Genomic DNA, 23,448 nt, shown 5'->3' on the forward strand with positions numbered 1-23,448 from the left:
GGGGGGGGCCCGTCCGCGCTGACTGGGACTCACGGTGACACCGGAGGGAGCGTGGGCTGGCCCCTGTGCTCTCGCTTCTGTCTGCAGAGGCCCACACTGCTGAGGATAGAAGCCAGGACCAGCTGGGTCAGGAGGTGACACGGGTCTGTTGCTTTCTCTCCAGGATGAGTCGTGTTTCTACAACGGCAAGGCGCACTGGGAGCCGTCCTGGCCGACCGCGTGCGCGGCTGGCTGCTTCGTACCGTTTGCGGTGTGCGTGGTCTCCAAGCTCCCCTATTACAACGCACTCAAGGACTGCCTGTCCTGGTGAGCCTGCGCCGTGCCCATGTGTCTGCGAGGCCACCCTGGTGCTGGTGGGCCGTGGGCGGGCTCTGGTTTGGCCACGGGCGCTCCCATGAAGGCCCAGAGGCTTCCGGAGGTGGTAGCATGTGGGGAAGGTCTGCCAGACAAGGGAGGATGAAGCCAAACTGTGGGAAGTAAAATTAGTATGGAGGATTTTATGTTTGGTTTTTTAAAAAAGATGTCCATCAGAAACAGCTCTTCTCCTGGCTGAGAAAATCAGGAGACTACCACTGTCAGTCCTGTTGAGTTCATGACAGTTAACAAATTTTCTTTTTTGGGGGTGGAATCTTTGAGTGTCTTAATGCTGATATTGAGTAGAAAGCCTGAGGACAGAGAAGTTCTGAGAACTCCAGAGAGCTTCGCGCTCACCAGCTGTTGTCGGGGGACGATTGTGGCGTGTGGACACGGTCCAGCCCCCGCCACATGCACCCGGGCCTCCCGGTTTTCAGTCTCACCAACTTCTAGTCTTGGAATCCGCGGTGGTTTCGTTAAAGACAGAGGTGGTCAACGGAGGTTCGCCTTAATGTCCTAAAACCCACCCGCCACCCTTGGCAAGTCGCAGACTCCTGGAAAGACCGTCATTTTGGTTCTCACACTGTGGTCAGAGGGACGAGCAGGAATCCTTCCTGACCAAACTCACAACTTTCGGAACTCAAGTTCCAGCGCCTTAATGTTTTAGTTTTCAGAAGGTGGCTGGTCTTTGCACATGGTTTGGGTCTAGCCTGGATTTTACTGCCCCCGACAGAGAACAGAGCCCTCGCTTGGTCTCCCTGCAGGACTGCGTGAGTTGAGTGCGTGCACGTTCACTGATGCATGTCTGCCCAGGCGTGGGCGGTGAAGGGATCATAAATCAGAACAGGGTCCCCTTTTCTTAATTAACTGATAATCTTCAGCACCTGAAGGTAGATGGCTTGTCCACCCATCTTCAGTTTCCTCGTTTGTGAAGTGGGGGGTGGTGGTTACACCCTTTCTTGAACGGAACAGCTTCCGGCCGCTTGTCGCCCGCCTTCCAAGGAGGGCAGCCCCTGCACCACTTTCTCAGACCTTGTACACGTGATCTTTCACGTGTGACTCCCCACAAATACCATCCTGCTAGACACTGATGGAAACGAATGTTTAACTCGAAAAACGTGTTCAGTTTCCATGCTTCTTGAGTGTTCTCTCTCTCGATGCTCATTGCTAAATGACCCAAACTAAAAAATATAAAAACAAATGACAGAAATCCAAACGGCACTTTATAAACACAGATTTATAGATTTTTAAAATCTGTTTTCCTGCTATAATGGTAGCATGTAAACTATGCCTCTGTGTGGACAGAAATTGGGAGAGAATGCTTAGCTGTGTTTGCGGAATTAGATTATGGAAAGTCTCTGTTCTTTTTTATTTTTTTAAACCTGATACTATTCTTTTACAATAAATAAAATGTGGAGGAATATTGAATTATCTCCAAATCCTGACACTGACTCAGGAAGAGCTATGATTTGTTGCTAAAGTAAGACCGTAAGCGCGCGGCTTGCCGGGACCGCGTGGGGCCTGCTGTGCTGGGCGAGGCCGGGGTCTGCCCCAGGACACCCAGGCGGGGTGTCCGGGGCGGTTGGCTGAATTTTGGCAAATGTAGACACTGTGTGACCACCACCGCTGTTAAGACAGAGAACATTTTCACCACCCCCAAAGCTCCCTCACGCCCTGTGGTACTTCCCAGCCCCTCTGCCCCCAGGCACCTGCTGGTCCATTATGCATTTCCGTTGGTTGCGGTTGTGCCTTGAACAACACGGTTTGAACCATGCCTGTCCACATACACCCAATTTCTTTCGACAAATACAGTAATGTAAATGCATAATGTAAATGTATTTTCTCTTCCTTAGGATTTTCTTAAAAACATTTTCTTTTCTCTAGCTTACTTTATTGTAAGAATACAGCATATAATGCATATGACATACCAAATACCTGTTAATTGTTCATGTCATCGGTAAGGCTTCTAGTCAGCAGTGGGCTATTAGCAGTTAAGATTTTGGGGGGCGGGTGAGAAGTTCTACACAGGTTTTCAACTGCGTGGGGGGTGGGTGCCTTTAACCCCTCACATTGGTCAAGGGCCAACCATACTTCAAAAGTCAGAATGCATTTGGGAAACAAATGTAGTCAAGCACTTTCCTTTGAGATGTTTACTCGCTGCTGAAGTATGACCCAGACAGAAATTGCATGAATTCCAGCCGTGTAACCAGCACTCACAGCAAGAAAAGAACATGGCCATCCCCCCAACACCCCACCTCCCCAGCACCCCCCTGCAGGCAGGCTCCGACCCTGGGCAGGCCACACCCTGCTGTCTCCCATCCGGGGGGTTGTCCCCCCATTGCTGGAAGGCCCTGGGGCTGCCGGCGTAGGCAGACGTGTCAGCGCTGATTAGAAATGCTAAAATGACAGTCGGAGGCTGATACTTATTTTGTGATGTGATTTTTTTTTTTTATTTTAGTTTATTGACTCACCTGAAGCTCTGTAAAGATTTTGAAGTTGACAATCACATAAAAGATTTTGCTGCCAAACTGTCTTTAATACCTAGCCCGCCGCCTGGACCGCTTCACTTGGTAATTAAATCTGAAATTTTGTCTTTTCTTTGCGAATAGTAAAAGTCATAGGATGATGATGGTTTTAATGTTTTAAACTATTTCTTACATTCCAGTGTTTAAATTATGCTTCTCAAGTTCCTTACAGAATCATCTTATTACGCCATTTCTAAAGATGAGTTTGCCTGCCAGCCTCGTGGTGTGGAGCCTGTGATGGGCCCCCTTAGTGCTTAACACATCGGTTCATTACTTCCTGTGCAAAAAATCATACTGAATTTACTCAAATTACAAATGTCCCTTTGGTTTATTTGTCTGGAATATTGGGTACTGTATTACATTGATTCATGTTTTCTCCTGTCCAGAGTGATTAATGAAAAGTACCTGGCTTCCTATTTTTTAGTTTTTCCCAGTGCTGTTGAATGAGTAGCCAAGTGTTTCCGGGGATCTGGATTCCCTGGCAGGCTTGTCCTGAGATGTTGTTGGCTCTTTCACCACGCAAGGGTTTCAGGCTAAGGACAGTTGCAGAAAGGCAGCCCACGTTCCCTCTTTGCTGAGTAACGGGCCAGGACGGCTGAGCCCTGATGACACCTGTCTGGCTCAGCATTTTCCAGGCTGACACAACCACCGGGCGCTTCCTCATTCTCAAACAGGCACCCGCCAAATTAGTGTCTCGAAGCAGGTCATAAATTTGACTCTGTTTCACTCAGTCATTTCTAGAAGATTAGACATAGAGATCTTGGTTCTCTCTATATTATTATTCACAGTTGAACAATTAATTTTATTTCACAGGAGACACGTGATTATGAACTTAAAAAATGTGTATTTTTAATACCACCCTATAGTGTGTGGGGTGGGGGTGGGGGGAATCCTGCCAGATGCGTTCCAGGCCCAGAGACAGACCAGGTGGCCTGAGTCCCTTGGTTCCGCTCCCAGAAACCTTTGTAGGGACATTTATTGGGTACTTGTTTTGTGCAAGGCTGTCATCTTTATTACATGAATGATTGGTGGTTTTTTATGGTACACTGAAGTCATCGAAGTTTCTGTTCTTGCTCTATTCACTCAACAAATATTCCCTGAGGACCGGCTAAGCAGTGAACGAAACCGAGTTCAGGACAGTTTGAGGGTTAACCCTACATATTATGTTCTGCCTTCGAGCATGAGTAATGCACGAACCGCACCTGTACCAGTTTTCTGTACCTTGGAATCTTGGATTAATTCATATTTGGTTCTCCGACTTTTACCACCCCTGTGAGAAAGTTTCCTGGGGGTCGTTCTTGACACCTCTTCTCTTCACCCCTGCATTCCACCCATCACTCACCCCTGACCAGCCAGCTCCCAGCGTTTGCCTCCAGTTGGCCACAGCCACCCTCTCACGTGGGGCCACCGGCTTCTCCCACCTGCGTGACTTGAGGAGCCACTGGTCTGTCCACGTCCATTCTTGACCCTTCATTCCGTTCATCCTTTGCATAGTGGCTGCAGAGACTTACCAGCTATCCACTGGACTCTCCTTTTGTGCTTAAAACCCCACAGTGGCTTCTCGCTATGTACCTGCAGCCAGTCCTACATCCCTGGCCCCTGTGTCGTCTGCTCTGTCTGCAGCCTCACCCCCTTGCTCACTGTTGTCCAGCCACACTGGGTCTCCCTCCATCCCTCGCAGGGGCTGCCCCTCGCATGTGCTGTTCCTGGAGGTCAGGTCCTTCGGGACAGCCTCTGTGTGACCTCCCACCCCATCGCTCCGTGCCCTGCTCCCTTCTGCGGAGCCCAGCACAGTCTGCGGTTGGGGCTCGCGCACGTGTGTGTTTTGTTTTCTCCATCGGCCTCCGAGCGGCGTGAGGAAGAGGCCCCGTGCAGAGCTGCATATGCGGTGCTGTCACTACGCCCGCTGTTGAGCGAATGAATGAACGGATGGGTCGTGTTTCAGGCTTAGCCTGTCGTGTTCTCAGAGTGGGGTCTGCGTCTTGGCTCTTGCGCGTTTGTCCGAATGAGCTGAGCCTGGCTCAGGCTTGCCGCTGTGATCCTCCCTTGCAGCCTCACCAGCTCTGGGGTCCCTGTTGATACGTGGCCCTGACCCATCTTTGGGAGTGTTGAGCCACGTGGCTGTTCCTTGTTTTGGAGAAATGCGAGGCCAAGGTTCTCCTCTAACCCAGGAGCCGATTCAGCAGGAATTTCCAGAACCCCCGGCAAATGAATGTCGATGGAGAGGCTTGTAGCTAGTGCTCGGGAGCTGTGATTCCTGAGAGTCAAGTGCATGGGTGCCAACTGGGTCACCTCTGGTCTGTGACAGGGGAGGTGGTGCCCAGCCTGGCTCCGTGCCTTTTTAGCGGACAGCGCCTGGACCACCGGCCTGAGGGCAGCAAAGACACGCCACGCCCCTGGGGAAACACTTTCCAAATTTCAGCCTGACTGTAGCCCCAGGCAAACAACAGGTTCCCCACACAAGGCTTCTCTGCCCACCAGCGGGTCTGATTTTATGTGCTTTCAGAGCACGGGCCAAGTTATTGGGTGTACACACGAAATGGGCATTTTCCTTCTCTCTCTACCTGACTCATTTCCTGTGTTGCCTTGTGTGGGGAACCTGTTGTTTGCCTGGAGCTACAGTCAAGCTGAAATTTGGAAAGTGTTTCCCCAAAGTATCTCTCCGTCCTCAGTTTCTTCCCTATAAGGTGATGGCGGGGGACAGCAGAGCCCAGCTCAGAGGGTGTGGGTCTCACGCGCCGCAGTGGACACGTCCCAGGGTCCCAACAGCGTCACTGGTAGAATGACTGGCATTTGTATTTAGTTTTTATCTGTAGTTGGAAAGCCAGTTGACGCGTTTATTTTTTGAAATATTAAGGGGAGTTTTTCACGTAAACTTTACAAGTTTTCATCGTTCATCACCACCGGGAGCATGTAACTCTGCTCTACCTTGTTTTGTTTTAAATAAAAAGGATGTTATCATCCACACAGAGCCTCTGCCTTGTTCCCGATGTGTCTTGCTTCTGCAGATCGGTCGGTGACAAGACGGTGCCGTCAGGGGACACTTGCAGAAAGAAGTCTTCCCTTGTCCTCAGGTTCTTTGCACGAGCGTTCACACAGAGCTGTGGTGACACAGGTGTGAGGAGGTGTGGATGGCGAACATTTGTTCTGGAACCTCCTTCCCTAGCCAGTGCTCTGCGTCTCTCCGTGTGTCTTCCTTCCATACTCTTCCTGGCGGGAGCTTCTCTGTCTCCGATTCGAGAATCTTCTCTCTGCTTTCGGCCCGGCACTGCTCACACTCGGGTCACTCCCTTCTGATCGCCCCCGGGGTCCAGGGGCACTCCTGGGTGCTCCCCCGTGAGGCTGACATCCACGGTCAGGAGCGAACTTGCCATCGAGCTGGAAGGCCCCTACCGTCCCCCTCCATCCAGAAGGGGCATTCTGCAGATATCGAGTTCGAATTGAAGCGTTATTTTGAAATACTATCATTTGGAAAAATAAAGTCTTTCTCGGCGATTTCTTCAAGTCCATGTCTTTAAGGAGCTTTGATGATTACGCTGAGAATACTAAGAGAATTCGTTAATATGCAGTAAGTGTTCTAGCTAAGATTAACCTGATCGTGCTTGACTTGGAATCTGTGCTGATTGGGACTCACGTCCGGGCGTCGGTTAATCTTTGCCGATGAGCAGTTTGCTAATGAATTAAAGAGTTTAGGGAAGATTGGCTGAAAAAGACATTCAGTACTTGATTCATGCATGAGCCTTTCTCAGCGGTTCTGGGTGTCTCTAGACTGTTTTGTTCTGTGCCATATGCAGTGACTGCATGAGTCTTCAAACACGCATCCTAACTCAGACACCCTTGGAGACTAAACTGAGAGTCTCGGTGCATTTTGGCCTCCGCTGGGAGTGGCTCTCTGAACTAATGATGGAACTTGGTCGTCACAGATATTTAACATGAAGCCGCTACAGATCGTGTTTCCCTCCCGCGCGGACCCTGAGAGCCCGCTCATCGACTTGGACCTTCACCTGCCCTTGCTGTGCTTCAGGCCCGAGAAGGTGCTGCAGGTATGCGTCCCTCTGGACCCGGGGTGTCCCTGCTGGTTGGCTTAGTGGGGCATCTAAACTGTCGTCGTCTGGAGGGCAATGCCAGGGCACACGTGTTCCAGAATGCACTGGGAATAGTTGCTTTTTGGCTTCAGGCAGACATTCAGGACTGTGTATGCTGTTCACAAGTAGTGCTTTTTGGGGGGCTAAAGGGGCTTTCGTTTTGGCAGGTGTCAGCCCATGTGGTTTTAGTGGTGCGGTTCAGGGCATGGCGCGTGGCTGGAGGTGTGCACACGGTGTTATCGATTCCCCCCAGATCCTAACGTGCCTCCTCACGGAGCAGCGGATCGTGTTCTTCTCCTCCAACTGGGCGCTGCTGCCGCTGGTTGCCGAGTGCTTCCTGGCCTACCTGCGCCCCCTGCAGTGGCAGCACACCTTCGTGCCTGTCCTGTCACACCAGATGCTGGACTTCGTTATGGCGCCGACGACCTTCCTCATGGGCTGTCACCTCGACCACTTTGAAGAAGTCAGCAAGGTTAGGCCTCGACTGTTCGCTGGAGAATGTCGGGTCCTTGTGACCCCTGCAGGGCCCGGCAGGGAATGGCTTCGAGAGGGCCCCGCAGGGAGGGCCGTGCGCCCTGGCCAGGGAGAGTGCAGTTCTTCCCGTCCCCGAGGCTCGTGCCCTGGGTGCCACACACATGCAGGGTGCTGTCGCACATCTGCACCATCCCCCTGCGGTCCTCCAGGCGTGTTCAAGGCCATGGGGTTCTGGGCGCCGGGACCCTGTGTCACCTGCCAGTCCGCTTAAATTCCCAGGGGTCCGTGGCTTCCCGCAGTTCCAGCGAGGAGAGTGCGGGCATCGGCGCTGACGGAGCCTGCTCTCTGGCCCAGCTGTGGCCCCGTTCTAGTTTTGCGGCCTCGAGTGAGGTCCCAGCCCTTTTGCTGAGCCTCAGCCGCCTTGCCTCTGAAGCGGGCATGTCCTCCTGGGCTGGGCTCTGAGTGGGGACCACCCCGCACCTGCCGGCACGTGGCAGGGGCTCAGCAGACCGCAGCGGCCGGTGTCCCTGCTCCAGATCTTGTGTTTCTCTGCTTGGTTCAGCTTCTGTTGTTCAGTAATGCTGTGGACCCTCCTGCTAGAAGGTGCCTGTCCACGCTGCATGTCACTCATAGCGTCAGGGGGCGTGTGGGCCTTGCTGCATGCAGTGACCGTTTACTTGCCATGCCTGACCTTCGGCAGAGCGTTCGGCCCTCTTGTGTCCTAGTCGTAAAAGACAGAGGTTAATTGGACACTTAGGTCATCAGGGTCAGGGTCCCCGACAAGAAGGCAAAAACGCCGGGACAGCTAAGACAAAACCACACTAGTATCCTGCTTTACACCTTAGACGAGACCACAACAGCATCCAAATGGCCTCTACAGGAGTGACTTTTGCAGAACATCCTGAAACAAAACAGTTAACCATGAAACACTGGTCACTGTCACAAGTTGAGGCACTTTAGTCTCCAGATGTCAGCCCAAAAGACCATCAACACGTGAACAATAACCCGATAGGTAGACAGGGGCATGATCAAAGCCCTGACTGGCACACCTTAGCACCCACGGGGGCCCACACTCAGGATGCTCAAGATAGTTTCTCAGAAGAGCTTATAAAAAACCCATAGATTTGAATGCCGAAATGGCAACCCTCTCGGGGAACTCTGTACTATCGCTCCATAAACTTTTCCCTGCTGCCCACCACTCTTCGTCTGGTCACCTCTTCATTCCGCGAAGCGGCGCGACCAAGAGCCGTGGGCACGGAAGGGAACAAAGATCCTGTAACAGCAGTAAGTGTGCTGGCCCCATTATCGTGGTAGGGATCAAAGGGTCCAGTAGTACAGCACTCAGCATACAGTAAGTGCTTAATTACGTATGTTTAGATGGTGAGCTCATGTGGATTTGTAACACTGTGATAGTGTCGGCAGGCAGAGCAGGTTTGGCTTTCTAAAACACCTTTATTCATATAAAATACCACGAAGTTTGCCCGATTAAAATGTGCAATTCAGTGGCTCTTAGTAACTTGACGGGGTCGTGCCAACTAATTTCAGACGTTCTCGGCACCCACAGAGAAGCCCTGTATGCCTTAGCGTCGCCGTATGCTGTCCTCCGCCCGCCCCTGGCCACCCCCACCTGCTTCTGTGTCCGTGGATTTGCCCGTTCCACACACGTGGTTTTAGGCCCGCAGCTGGCCGTTAGTGGCTTCCTTCGCTCAGCACAGCGTGTTCTAGGGTCGTCCACGCCGTGCATCCACGTAGCCATGGTTCTTGCTGCCGAATAGGATCCCGTTGTGCAAACGTGCCACAGTTCGTTCGTTCGTTCATCGGTCGATGGATGTTAGAGTTGTTTTGATTTCTGACTGTTGTGACCAGTGCAGCTGCGAGCCTTCGTGTGTGTGAGGTTCTGTGCGGCGTGCGCTCTCCCCCGCGCGGGTACACACCCCCCGCAGACGCTAGCCGTCTAGCCGCTGGAGGAGAGGCCGGGCTGTGCGTGCATTCCCACCGGCAGCGTGGGGCCGCGATCCTCTGCCTCCTCGCCAGCGCTGGCCCCGTGTATGCTTCTGGCCGTCGAGGCGGGGGGGACGTGGCGTCTCACCGCGGATCTGATGCACGTTTCCCCAGCGACTGACACTGGAGCACCTTTGCACGGGGGCCTGGAGCGTTTCAGAGCAAATCCCGGGAAGGTGCCCGGGAAGGTGCCAGGTGTCCTGTTCGGCCCGGCCGCTCCCGGGGAGGAGCCGGGTTCTTGCCGAGTTCTTGCCAAAATCAATGACTCACCAAGCGACAAACACACTTTGGGGAAAGGCAGTTCAGACCTTCACGTAAGGAACGGAAAATGTCTCCCAGTCTGCCTTGCAAATGAGGAAGAAATAGGGCCATGCTCTGAAGTTGAAAATGTGTGTCTTTTTTTAGTCATTAGGGAAAAAAATCATCTTGTTTCAGGCCTTTCCCTGGGGAACCTTTGTGGGCACATCCACCTGACAGCTCCCGTCCATAGTCACGAAGGAGGCCCACTCAGGGATTTACGTGTTCTGGAAGATTTCAGGACAGGCAGCAGGCTGAAGAGCGTGTGTTGGGTTCGGACGTTTTCCTCTGTAGGGCTGGGGCCTCGGACGTGGTCGTGCAGCATGTGTGTGTGAGAATGCTCACCTTGCCCAGTCAGTGTGCTGGGAGACGGCGTGTGTTCGCTTCTTGTGCCACCTGGAACAGGCATTCAGAGCCGGGCCCAAAGGGGAGTGGAGCGGGGGGGGCCTTCAGAGAGCCCAGGGCCGCCACACTCCTGGGGCTGCTGGATGCGGGACTCCAGAGCGTGACTCAGGGTCTGTGTATCTCGTTACACATCAGGCTCTTCAAGGAAGCCGGGCACATAGTTCAGAAATCCTAAGTGTGTGTGCTCACTGAGCCCGGGGCCCAGCCCACACTCCAGTTCTGGAATGTTCTCTCCAGACTCCCTGAAGTGGCCCACAGAGTGTTTATACCAGGGCAGGGAAAAGCCAGATGACACTATGGAACCCTGACTCAGCCTGGGGCGGATTTGATCAAATCTAGCGTGTTGACATGACTCACAGCATATCCTACATTTTTTGGTAGGGACAGTATAAGGTGCTGTGTACGTGTTAAGTATGGTGATTTAATTAATAGCAACGCTACCTCAGGGAACGCAAAGTGTGTTTTTGTGTTTTCAAAGATGTCTACAAATTCATGTTCTTACATCAGTCTCTTCAAACTTACAGGAAGCTGATGGTCTAATTCTGATAAATATCGATAACGGGAGCGTCACCTGCTCTACTGACAAGGACGTCGATGTCCCGGACATCCCCCTGCTGGCGGCACAGACCTTCATTCAGAGGTAAAGGCGGGAGTCGCGTGTGCTTGGGGACGTCTCTGCTCCACTCTGTACTTGCCCACTCTGAGTGTCTTGAGTATCTCTTCCATCTAACATTCCAGAGCCACCCTTTCTGTCTTTATAGTTTGGAAATTATTCGTGAATGTTTTAAGGTAAAAGTCATTCGTCCTTGTTCTGATCTTGTCTGCGGAGTAATCACGGCCCCACAGAGTCACGTGATGGTCTCATCATCCCCCAGGGAACCTCCCACCCCCTCTCTGTCACCCTGTCGTCTGCCTGGGGCCTTTGAGGTTCCTTCCGCTCCTGCCTGCCTCCTTCCCTCCCTCCTCCCAACCATCCTCCCTCCTCCCTCCCTTCCCTCCTCCTCCTCTCCACCGCCCTCCCCCTCCACCCCCCGGCATGAGACATGTATTCAGACCCGTGGGACGCCCCCCCCCACCCCGGGGCAGGATTTGTGTGCTGCCCCTGCCCTGCAGCGCAGAGGTGGGCATCCCACCCCCGACGAGATGTCTTCCTGTCCTCACCCCAGCCCCCATTAGCGCTCTTACGGCCTCCTGCCTGCCTTGCTCATCGCGCGTATGGTTTTTCTAGCTCTGCTACCCATGTCCTTAGCCTGCAGCAGGCAGCAGCAGCTGCTTCCCAGAAGGGCCAGGTTAGGCCTTGCGGCCTGTAGTGGGGGTCGAGGACTTCCGGAGCTGCGTCTGGGGAGGGTGAAGGAGCTCTCGTTCTCATCTGCCGGGACGATGGTGCGTCCCGTGGTCAGGGTGTCTGGCCATCCGGGACGGGGCAGCACCGTGGCATCCTTGGTCGTGGCCGGCTGCTGGGTGTGTGCAGGGGACCTGAGCAGGGTGTGCTGGTGGAGTGTCTCCCTGTGTGAACCTCCATTTGTAATTGTTCACTTTTTGGTGAGCAAAAGCCGCTTTCCGCTGACTCTGAGTCTGACGTTTTAGCTTTGGCAGGCGCTAGTGTTTGGTGCTTCTCAAGCGTGCGCTTCGGTGGCGCATCCCCAGTGGGATGGGGGTCTCGCACTTGTCTGTGTGGCATTGTCAGGATTCTAGAATATGCACAGTGGCTTGCGTCTCTGCTTGGCTGGACCCCCACATGGATGGGATATCGTGCCTCTTCCGGTCTCAACCACGTGAGCTAACCCACGTGCAGTCGTGGCACATCTGTGAAGGCTCTGAGGCTGCACCGGGCGGTGGTGGTCGGTGTCCCCGGGGGTCCTGGAGTGGTGGGGTGTCCACACGGGCCCTTTGGTGGGGCAGGCAGGACAGGAAGCAGCCCTTCCCCATGAGACGCCCCGATCCCACTCACCTTCTCTGTCCCCCGTCATCCTCACGTGCATCTGACTGTGTGTTCATGGTGTGTCCTCCCTGCCGCCCCCACCTCCCCGGGGCGGGACAGGGACCCCAGCTCTCCCAGCCAGACTGTCGCAGAGTGCTCAAGTAGGAGGGACAGCCTTCTCCTCCAGCGGAGGGGTCGTCCCTGCACAGAGCTCGGAGGGGGAGGCTGCTACCACGGCTCTGTACGGATTCCTTCCCCGCGGCGCCCCCGTGCTGCCAGGTGCGCGGCCAGCTCACGATCCTTCCAGGTGGCAGGTACCTGAACAGATCAGCTGAGGTCGGCGGGGCTGGGACACCTGTCTGCAGCAGTAGCTTCTTGTCACACGCGGGGCAAATCCAGAGTGCTCCCCGGCCCGCCCCGGCCCCGCCGACCACTTGGACCTAGTCTCAGCCTGCCTCCCCCACCCCCCACGGCTCCCGTGGGGCCTCTGGCAGCTGGGTGCTCCCTACCTGCTCAGGGCCGTTTGTGTGTGTCTGGCTTTTCACCTTTCAGGCCCGAGGTCCTCGAGGGGCCCCTCCAGCCCCCAGCCAGGCTTTTTCAGCAGGGGGGTCCTACTCTCTGACCCCTCCCCCCTCCCCCACGCCCTCCTATTTGGGGTGCACTCTTCTGTTTTTCTGTTTCTTCCCACTTGAACATAGGCCCCACCCTGGAGCTTTGCCTTTGGTCACCATGCAGCCCACACCCAGATGGTGCCAGGCGTGCAGGGGGTGCTCAGGAAACACGGGTGGGATGGGTGTGTGTTGGGTGTGTGTCTTCTGCATGTAAACCGCACGCTTGCTGGTTGGTTTCCGAAGCTGCGGCCTTGATCGTGCGGGGGAGGCCGGGGTGGCCCAATGCCGGTGCAGGGTATATGGACACAGGGTTCCGCCAGGCGGCCGAGAGCCGTGACACCCAGGGCGTTGGGTGCATCCGATTCTCCCAGACAGCACGTGGTGGTGGGAAGCTGCCGGCCAGGAGGCAGCCTGCGCTGGAAACCCCTTGTCCTTCCTAGGGTGGGGAGTGCATACTCTTGCCAGGCAGAGCCGGGGGGAGGGACGGATTCGGTTTGGGTGAAAACGTGCACAGTCCACAGTGGAGGCCTTTGTAGGTTCAGCATGGATGAGCTGTTAGCATGGAGCAGTGAGTGGACTCTCCGGGGATGTATTTTTAGTGACCCAGCCCGGAAGTTCTTGATGGGTCTTCTGAGCATCCGGGGTGTTCATGCAGCTGGGAGAGTGTTCTCCCCGCCCGTGAACAGCAGTCCCGGCACGTGGTGTGAGCTGTGGTCAGCGTCCATCTCTCTTTTCTAGGGTCCAGAGCCTCCAGCTGCACCACGAGCTGGACCTTGCACACCTGGGCACCAGCACGGACCTGAACGAGGGGCGCACCCGGAGGCGGGCCTGGCAGCAGAGACTCAACTGCCAGGTGCAGCAGGTGGCCCTGCACCTGCTCTTCAGCATCTTCAGGTACCGGAGACCATTTCCTTGGCCGCGGTGGCTCAACCCCAAGTGACGTGGCTGAAATCCTTGCCCCTTCGGCCCCCGACCGCCTGTGGGGGACCGCACCAGTTGAGAGCTCGGGGCCAGCCCAGGGTGGGGACACTCGGGTCACTGCGGGAATGAAGCCCACCCCCGAGGCAGCAGCACTCAGGATCTGTCCCCGTTAGAGAGCCTTCCTCTTTGTCCTCATTCCCGTGGGTGCCACCATCCTGCAGGGTTTAGACCAGAGCCTTTGTGATTATCCAGTGGCTGTGTTCTTCAGATGTATATATTTCCGTAGAATAAATAATTGATCAGGAAGAAAATGGGACCGTGTATTGTAGACAGGTTGTGTTATCTCTGCTCAAAGCAGTGTAGTTGGTGTGGACACAAATAGGTTCTTTTCATTTTGCTTTTTTGAAATGAAATCTTTCACGAGCAAGGTTGGGTTTTTGTTTTTTTTTTTAACACCTTATAAGCTTGATGAATTCGTAAAAAAGCAGAAACTATGAATACAGAGGATCAAACTTTATGTCCCTTAGATAACTTTTCCTGACAACAGAAGGAAAGCGTTGAATGTCTGACACATGGAATGTGGCCCATGGGCTCGTTGATCCCACGTGTGGACTACTTCCGCTGTGGCAGATCGTACGGGTTCACGTTCAGAGTCTGCCTGCTCTACGGGGTTGCCCCCTCGAGTCCGCTTTGTGTGTCATCTGCAGGAGGAAGTAGGGGCTGGGAAGGGAAGAGGCCCGTGACGGTCCCCCCAGGAGGGAAAGGCCGTGCTGGGGTCACCGAGCAGCTGGAGCAGACCACGCCCAAACCCAGCCCTCCCCGGGGTCGGAGCCCCCTTTCCGCGGCGGGGCTCTTGCAAAGGCTGGCCTTCCCGTCTTTCCTGGGTTGCTAAATCATCATGACTCTCACATATTTAAAAATAGTTCCACACCTAGACCCTTTTTCTCTTCATCAGGGAAGTGAAGAACCACCTAAATTACGAACACAGAGTGTTTAATAGTGAGGAGTTTCTCAAAACCAGGGCTCCGGGGGACCAGCAGTTTTATAGACAGGTGAGGAGCGAGTGGGGCTGGTATGTGCATGTGCGTATTCTGTCCTGCATATGTTTCTGTATTTGCAGCATTATTCAAAGTACATTTTTTTCAGCATCTGTTAGTATTTTATGAAGTATTAACGTTTCCAGAAGGTTTCTTTCCACACGGTTCCTTTGGACCCTTTGGCCCCGTTTTTTGATCCGCTTTTCAGAGTATAATTTACCTGTCATGAAATGCACCCATTTTCAGTGTAGTGGGCGATAAATTCTGACAGATGTGTGTGCCCGGGAGCCACCTCCTCGGTCCGGATCGGGACCTCTCCATCAGTTCGGATGGCTCCCGTGCCAGGCGCGCGGCCGCGGGGCCTTTCCGTCCGATGCGGGAGGCGGCGGTGGCTCTGTCCACCTGCTCACAAGCCTGTGGGACGCTTCTGTTCTTGTCTGTTATGAGCAGTCGTATCTGGGGCTTCGCGCTGGCAGGTGGTGCAGCTGGCACCGATCTTCTGGGTCCTTTAGGGCTGCTTTCACACTTTTCGGGTGGCCTCTCTCGGTGGCGCCCTGTCCAGCTGATGGCCAGAGGGGCGGGTGAGCCTCGCTCCCGCGCCGCAGCTCCCCTCATGACTGAGGTCCCCACAGCAGTCATTCACGTTGGCCGGCCAGCAGCCTCTGCCTCTCCGGGCACTGCCCGTGCCCTCATGTCTGCTCTCTGACATTTGCGGGACAGACTCCACGCTCCCCCCGTTCGCGGGCGCCCCGGCCATCTGCTCCTTCAGCACTCACTCCCCGGGGCACAGAGCCTGGCCTGCAGGCCCCATGCTGCCCACAGAAGACCCTGCCGTGAAAGGCGCCACGGAGGAGCATGGGGAGAAGCCACAGGGACGCACGTGGGGCCAGAGCAAAGCCAGGAGCCCCATTCGCAGCCGGGTCACAGCTGTGACAGGCGCCTGGGCCGAGCTCCCTGCCGTCCACCTCCTTGCTCCGCCAGCTCGTGGAGAGTACTCCAGCAGTCCCCGGGAGCCAGCTGCCACCTCCCATCCCACTGCGTGTCCGCTCCTGCCTTCACTCTTCTGCGGGTGTTTTGTACGTGGGGTTTCCAGCACCTTCCTTGTGGGCCCTGTGCCCCTGCAGCCCTCCTGTCACCAGGCTGGGCGGTGTCCCCTGGGCCTTGTCCCCTGCAGGCTGTTGGACCACAGCAGGGAGCAGGGTAGGGACAAGCACCAGCTGCTGGAGGGTCACCTTGTCCAGCGAGAGACCAGCAGCTGGGTCATGGGAGCCACGGGTGGGTGCCAGCCCGTGCACCTGCTGTGAGGAGGGGGCTGTGGTCCCTGGAGATCTGGAATCACAGGCCACAGGGCACCGTGGCTCTTGCCGTCATGAGGGCAAGGTGGTTGAGCTTTTGAACGTTTGGTGGTCTTTCAGACACAGACTGGCCGGTCCTTCGCAGTGGCCTGGGGAGGACCTGGAGGCTAGCGTGGCAGGGTGGGGTCAGTGAAGACAGCTGCCGCTTAGGAACTTGTGTCCAAGGAGCCGGGGGTCGGGGAGAGGCTGCGGCCGGTGGGGAAGGGACCGGGCAGCCGCTGCAGGCGCCCCGGCGGCACAGTGATGGCCAAGAGCGCGGCGGTAACTGGCCTTCCGTGGTCTGTTTCAGGTGTTGGATACCTACATGTTTCACTCTTTCCTTAAAGCCCGGCTCAGTGGAAGGATGGACGCCTTTGCCCAGATGGACCTCCACATGCAATCCGAAGAGGACAGGTGCTGTCTGCAGTGTGCAGGCACAACTCTGGGGACCAGACGCTCGAGTAGCATGGATTTATTTGGGTGGATGAATGATACATCCGACCAGAAAATCTCATTCCGAAACTTGTAACACGTCGGGCTCGTCCCCGAGCATTTCTGTTGGGGGGGGGGGGGGGGACGCCGAGCACAGCGCGTCTGCCCTGCCATCCCCTGCCGTCCGCCTTCCCTCTCCTGCCACATCGCCACCGCCCCCCCCGTGCTGTTCCAGCTCTTCCCACACTGTTCCCGACAGACTTTGTTTATGTGTGTCCCTTCGGGGGTACGGTCTGTCCTCCAGCCGCTGGCTACACCGGGGAGACTCCGACACAGTGCTCCTGCTGTTTTCCCCTGGCACGCGGGAATAGCGGGCACCGGTGTCGCCTGGGAGGAGAGGCTCAGGCGTTGAGACGTATTCTGTAGTTGTTCTTCTAGCTAAAAGGTGTTGCTTTTTTCTGACCTCAGATTTAACGGGATGCTGGCAAGTCCAAGAAGACCGACCATTGAGAAGATGGCCTCACGGAAATCCTCACCCCTGCACATTGCTCACAGGAGGATGGTGGTCAGCATGCCCAACCTGCAGGACATCACCATCCCCGAGCTGCCGGCCCGGAACTCATCGCTTCGCAAAGTGGATGCCTCGGAATGCAGTAGCGGCAGCACAGGTGATAAACTGGCCCCTGTCCGGGCGCTGCTCCGCCGCTGGGCTCTGCTGGGACCAGTCGCTAACACAGCCAGGGTCTGCTCAGCGCAAGGGGGTGGGTGTTTGGCCTGTGTGTGTGTCTGCGTGTACTTACAAAACACACGTTGACATGTGTCCGCGTCTGACGGACATGACTGGCAGGCCCTAGCAGCCGCCACGCTCACTCTAGATCCTGGGGTACGAAGGGCCCGGTGTCCCAGCCCTTGTGGAGCTGCTCTCCCGGGAGGAGGCCAGACCAGAAACAGATAAACACGGAGCGACGGGGTGTGTGGTGTCCCAGCACGAAGGAAGCGGCGTCGAGGTGGTGACGGGGGCTCAGGTGTGGCAGCCACGTTTTTCAGCAGACACAGAGGGAATGGCGAGGCCAGGCCACTCCAGTGGCAGGTGGCAGGCGGAGGGACAGCAAGGGCCCGTGGGTGCCATGACGGGAGCAGCTCCGTCTGGGAGGCAGGCCTGTGTGCACAGCTCCAAATGTCAGCCGGGAGTTTCCTTGGCGTGTAAAGTGCTCTAGAACACGTGTGCATGTGTGCGAGCCCATGTCTCCTTTCTGCGTGAGCTGCAGCAACACGAGCCACGTGTGCCTCAGGTATTTACCCTGAGGGCCCCCTCCGTGGGGTTCCAAACACAGCGGCCAAGAGAAACGGGTGCGGCCAGGCACCGTGCACCGGGGGGGGGCCCTGAGGCCGCTGCCTCGGGCTAAGGCCCCAGGTACCAGTTGGTGCCTCCTGACGACCGTGCACAGCAGAGTGACAGTCTGAGTGAGGGGCGCACCGAGCCGGCCTCAGGAGGGGCCGTGTGTCCAAGAGAAAAGTCCTCAATGACAGAGCACGCGTTCTGGAGGCGCCTGCTGGGTCTGAGGCCCCTCACAGCGGCCTCCTGGCTGTGTGACCCTGGGCAGGTGGCTTCACCTCTCTGGGCCTGTAGTTCTTCTGTAAAACCCAGTGATGCTTTTCACCCCTGACTGTGCTCACTCTGCTGTGGGAAGGCACTCTGCCCTCTGTGCCCCCTGAACCTTCACCTGGAGCCCCCCTTCCCCTCCCAGGCTCCTCCCTTCCCCCAGGCTTCACGGCGGAGACGCCACCTCCGTGGGGTACCTGGCCTTACCTACAGGACTGGCCTGGTCCTGGTCCCCTGGTGCCACCTGAGAGGCACTTCATTGACATTTGTGGAAGGAATCGGTGTGACACACCTGGATTAGGTTGGCTCTGGCATTTAGTAGCTGGGCACCTGGGACGCACAAAGCCTCAGTTTGCATGTCTGTACGACGGGGTTGATGGCAATGGCCGTCTCACAGAGCAGGCGCATCTCGGCTTGGGTCATCAGCTTAACCCTCCCGTGAAGACTCACTACCAGATGTTTCTGTTTAGCGCTAGAGTCTTAGCAAATAAAATTATTCCGTATTCTCAAGGTGCCATGGAAGCAGAGTGGGGGGACCCCCATTCAGCTCAGGGGCACGTGGAGCTTTCCAGAAGAGGCATAGAGGTTCTCACTTGATGTTGCACCCAGGGCCCAGAAACGTTAACCCGGACAAGATGACAGGGACCCAGGTCCGTTTTTCGGGTCTGCTGATTGTGTGCGTGTTTCCTCTCGGCTCTAGTTCTGAGTGTGACCCCGAAGCCGACGTATACGTTCAAGATCCCGGAGATCCACTTCCCCCTGGTGAGCCAGTGCGTGCAGGCCTACTACTCCGACTGCGTCGCCCTGCTGAGCAAGGCCATGAGCCTTCTGGCGCCCGACAGCTCCGTGCTCCTGGCACGATACTTCTACCTCCGCGGGGCCGTGCACTTGATGCACGGGCAGCTGCTGGATGCCCTCCTGGACTTCCAGAGTCTGTACAAAACAGACATCAGGATCTTTCCTGCTGACCTGGTTCGGAGGATGGTGGGGTCCCTGTCAGGCCCCCAGCGCGCCCAGGCCGAGCGGGTGCCCGAGCTGCGGCGGCTCATCAGTGAGGTGGTGGACAAGCCCGGAGAGGCCCCCAAGCCGGACGACCGCGTGAAAAACTTCGAGCTGCCTCGGAAGCACATGCAGCTGGACGATTTCGTGAAGAGGGTTCAGGAGTCAGGCATCGTGAAGGACACCAGCATCATACACCGACTATTTGAGGCGCTAACCGTAGGTAAGAGGCCGGCCGTGGCCCAGATGGCGAGGCGTAACCACTGGGGACGGGTCTGCAAACCGTGCTGCGAGCCCCCGTAGGGGGAGGCCCTACCGGACGTGGGCAGTTACAGGATGGGGGGTGAAGGTCCGCCCAGGGTCTAGGGGAGTGTGACCAGAGAGCCTGAAGCCGCGGCAGGCTGGCTCCTGTCCTGGGGCCCAGCTCGCTGTGCCATCCCCCCGGCGGTGGGAACGCTTCACATGACCTGATGGCGCAGACAGGAGTGCCGCCTTGTCCCGCGATTACTGCCGCTGCCTGGCTCATTTGGGACCTTTCTGCCCCCCCCGCAAGGGACCACCGTCCCCAACTGGAGCCTGCCCCTCCACCGTGTGTTTACGTGTTTACTGCACGCGGCACGTAGGCATGTGTGGTTTTAAATGGCCCGAGCGTCCCCCCGCATCAGGCTCATCGCTGTTGGGCGGCCTTCCGTGCTGACGCGCGTGCGCCTGGTTTCTCCACCGCGTCTTCCGACGCTGGGGGGGCGGGAGCCAGCACGGCGCACCTGTGTGTGGCCATCGGGTGGCGTCCGGGCGTCTTACTTTCCCAAATACTGACGTGGCGGGTTTCACGTACCTGCTGGCCTACGTGGTTGTGCCCGGGTCTCCCTGTGACTCGTGCCAAGAGGCCCAGTCTGGGCACGGGTACCGCCATCCTGATGGCGAGCTGCCTCCTTGCCCTCGGCGGCTGCAAGGCCCGGGACACACCCACGTCCCGCCACCGCCGGGCAGCGCTGGGCATCATCCGCCCTGGGTGGTGGGTCGGTGTGACGAGTGTCCGCTCGCCCGCTCGGAGCTGCTCTGGTGTCGTCTGTCCATTTCTACACCAGGATGTTCGCCTTTTCCTTCCAGCCTGTGGGAGCGCCTCGTGTCCTCTGCACAGGCTGTCCTTTGCCAAACGCGGGCCTCTCTCCTTGGTCTCGTCCGCGGCTCCGTGGGCGGGCTCGGCCACGCAACCCTCTTTACCTAGATGCGTCCTGCTGCCCCCGCCAGGAGGAGCCGATCGCCCGTTTGCTGGCCCCAGGCACTCGGCCTGACCAAGGCGCAGGCCAGCCCGGCTCTCGCTGGTCACCTCCCTGTGCGGTGCTCTGGAGATGCCACGGAGAAGTGACACCGTGTTGGCCCGGGCAGGGCGCAGTGGAGCGCATCTCGTTGGGTGCCCAGGAGGCACCCGTGGGGCGGACAGCTTGGGAGGATGAGCTCGGTCCGAGGGGAGACAGGTGCTCGCAGAGCGCCCTGGGCAGCAGTGCTGGGGCTGCCAGGAAGGGGGAGCACGGGCCCCCATGACTCGTGCTTCTCAGGGGAAACCCTGCCCCTTCCCTTTACAGCGGGGCCGGCCAGTCCCGTGGCCTGAGATACGGTGGAAACAGCCACTGGTGGTATTGTTCTTGGGGAACGAGATGTCCAGGTTGTGCCTGGCTGTTCCTGGACGTCACCAGGCTCCCCTAGCGCGGCCGTGTTGTTTCACGGCACGAGACGCTGATGGCCCCGGGCGGCGCTGTTCTCCCGGCAGGAAGAGGAAGGTCTGTCCCCACTCCTGTGGCCAGAAGCGTGTCCCGCAGCATGTAGCTGCCTGGGGAGCATGGGTTAATGGCTGGACGCATGGACAGTGTCCAGCATTTCCAGACTTACGCTAGCAGGGACACGGAGGACGCCCGGGAGGGCACCGGCAGACATGGCCCACGCTGATGGGCCACTGACGGCCCGGTTGTCATTTTGGGTCCATTCACATTGCAAAACACATCCGTTAATGGTCCCGACTCTGGGACGTGTGAGCCGCTGTAGGGCAGCACCAGATGGATGTTTCGGCCTAATGGCCACGTGTTAGAAAAGCTCCTATTAAATCAGAGATGAATGTTACCACCTTGGAATGAACAGCTGTCGTCTAAGAACACACCTGAGATTTTATTTAGGAGATTCCTGTCACTGTTTTGTCATTACGCGTCTTTATAGACGTTTCAAAGTCCGGTGTTGACACTGCAGGACCAGTAATTCCCGAGGGGCCTCAGGGCAGGGAGGTGGATGCGTGCGTGAGCCTGGGGTTCCAGAGGTGCCACCTGCACCGCAGGTGATGGGGTATGGGAGGGAAAAGCCGGCATTTCTGGGTGGAACTGGGGACAGGTGAAGCATACGTGACCTGTCTGCACGGGCGCGTGCAGGAGCCGTGGTGGGGCACGGCAGCCCCCGGTGCACGCAGCAGGCGTGTGGGGAGCTCACAGGTGTGCACAGTGGCTGCAGGCTTGCACCGTCCAGTTGTGCGGCAGCCCCGGAGGGTGTGGTGGCCAAGGCCTGCAGATGGCTGCAGGGATGGCCCCCTTGGGCCAGACTGTCTGGTGGCCGTGATATCCAAGTTCCCAGGGGACTCTCCCTCTGACACCATGTTATGGAGCCGGAGCAGGGACGCGGCTGCCCTGGAGCTTCCCTGCATCTTTTATCCATTTCCGATCTGGCCTCCAGCAGGGCTGGCTGGGGAGGACACAGCTCCTGCTCTCCCAGCCGCCTCCGCAGGAAGGCACAGCCGCCCACCCACACAGCCAGGCCCGGCTCCACACTTAGCCTGCTAGCAATGGCCTTCCTCCCCGTGCCTTGGTTTCCCGATTTGTGAACAGCCTAACAGTGCCTGCCTCCTGAGGGGGCAGGAGGATTGAGTGGGACCCCGTGTTGTGGGGAGTGACACGTGAGTGAAATGTGTGTGCAACTTCAGGGAAGGGAGCACGTGGGCTGTTTTATCTGGGTCTTGCGCAGGATGCGTAGGAGTTTGGTGGTCCGAGCACCCTGGACCAGTGTGTGCAGAGGCACGTGACATAGGCCTGTTTTGGAATATACTCAGTGCGACTGGAGTGTGCGAGTGTGAAGGGGCACAGGGGCCCAGTCCTGGAGGGATTTTGGGCCTGGTGTAGAGGAGGAGCCCTGAAGTGTTTGAACGGGAGAGGGAGCGCCTACTTGTATCTGAGGGCATTCCGCGCGCCAGGTGCAGCAGCTGCGAGGCCGTGTGGGCGTTTGTGCCTGTGCAGGACGGGAGGGGCCTCTGTGTGACCGGGGGATGCGGAGCAGAGGCGGAACCCGGCCACAGCAGCAACAGACACAGGGAAACGTGGGCATCAGAATGGGCTGGACCTCTTGGCAGTCGGGTGGAGTGGGAGTGGGGTGGGCCCATTTCCGCTGCATGGATGAGCAAGTGGGTCCGTTACACAGCTTGCTTGAAGTCCCACCACTAACCAGGAAAGCTGGGCTTCAGGTTTGGGTCTCTCTCTGACTCAGAGCCCGTAACTGTTGGGCATCTAGAAACGTTACTATATCAAGTTCATCTTGGTTACAAATAAGACTTATTTGCTCATGTAAGCAGAGAATACTGAGATAGGGCTAGCTTCAGGCAAGGCTTGATCCAGTGATGGAGGAGCGTCACCAAGGGTCTGGTCTCTTTAGCATTAGCTTCATCTAAGGACTAGCTCCCCTCATGGCCCCACGATGCCCGCCAGGTCTAGTGGTGACCCAGGGCTTTGCCACCGTAAAGCGTGTCCTGAGAGTTGCTGTGGCCGCTGGGCTCAGGTCACAGGGCAGCCCCTATCCCCTGGTTCGAGTGCCCATCCTCCACGGGCAGGTGGGGCGGGAGACGTGGGTGCTGGCGCCACCTGCTGGCCCACGTGGGCAGCACACCGCGTCTTCTCCCACGCAAGGGCTGTGTATGTGGCTCTAAGAAATCTCTTTTCTCTACAAAACCAAGGACACCAGAAACAGATTGACCCAGAAACATTCAAAGATTTCTACAACTGCTGGAAAGAGGCAGAAGCAGAGGCCCAGGAGGTCAGTCTGCCTTTGTCGGTGATGGAGCACCTGGATAAGAATGAGTGTGTTTATAAGCTGTCGAGCTCTGTCAAGACGAATCACGGCGTGGGCAAGATCGCCATGACCCAGAAGCGCCTGTTCCTCCTGACGGAAGGGAGACCAGGCTACGTGGAGATTTCCACCTTCAGGAACATAGAGGTAAGAGCGCAGCCGCTGGATCGTGCTGTTTGCTAACTTGAGGTGCCCCTTCGAGTGTAAAGGTGGTCGTCTTCCCCACTGAGGACGCTCAGCTGTGGCCTCGTCTCAAGCGTTAGATTTATTTTCGAGGGGCGTGTTGGACGTGTTAATCCAGCTCTGAATGCTCCTGGAGATGGGAGAGGCAGGAAGGTACCACAGCCGCGGGGA

General features: G+C 56.8%; 1 protein-coding gene across 12 annotated transcripts in view; it reads left to right on the top strand.

The window, feature by feature from the left end:
• Positions 1–23,448, top strand: part of DENND3 (DENN domain containing 3) — a 53,924-nt gene that overhangs the window by 9,896 nt on the left and 20,580 nt on the right. For 9 of the 12 annotated variants that reach the window (XR_012378381.1, XR_012378380.1, XM_073893276.1 and 6 more), the window contains exons 4-14: positions 164–306; positions 2,813–2,924; positions 6,803–6,922; positions 7,218–7,436; positions 10,666–10,781; positions 13,412–13,567; positions 14,550–14,646; positions 16,276–16,379; positions 16,866–17,065; positions 18,701–19,222; positions 22,982–23,241. Coding sequence is in view for 10 of the 12 variants with exons in the window: in XM_073893276.1 (XP_073749377.1) it covers positions 164–306; positions 2,813–2,924; positions 6,803–6,922; positions 7,218–7,436; positions 10,666–10,781; positions 13,412–13,567; positions 14,550–14,646; positions 16,276–16,379; positions 16,866–17,065; positions 18,701–19,222; positions 22,982–23,241 (2,049 nt within the window). In the remaining 2 variants the exon portion in view is untranslated. Of the gene's footprint in view, positions 1–163; positions 307–1,021; positions 1,125–2,552; positions 2,631–2,812; positions 2,925–6,802; positions 6,923–7,217; positions 7,437–10,665; positions 10,782–13,411; positions 13,568–14,549; positions 14,647–16,275; positions 16,380–16,865; positions 17,066–18,700; positions 19,223–22,981; positions 23,242–23,448 lie in introns of all 12 variants that reach the window. The other 3 variants (XM_073893271.1, XM_073893274.1, XM_073893272.1) reach the window with 1 other exon arrangement.

Source organism: Callorhinus ursinus, unplaced genomic scaffold (assembly GCF_003265705.2).
Source record: "Callorhinus ursinus isolate GAN/ISIS: 27379988/994484 unplaced genomic scaffold, GSC_fseal_2.0 scaffold5, whole genome shotgun sequence".
NCBI classification, from domain to species: Eukaryota; Metazoa; Chordata; class Mammalia; order Carnivora; family Otariidae; genus Callorhinus; species Callorhinus ursinus.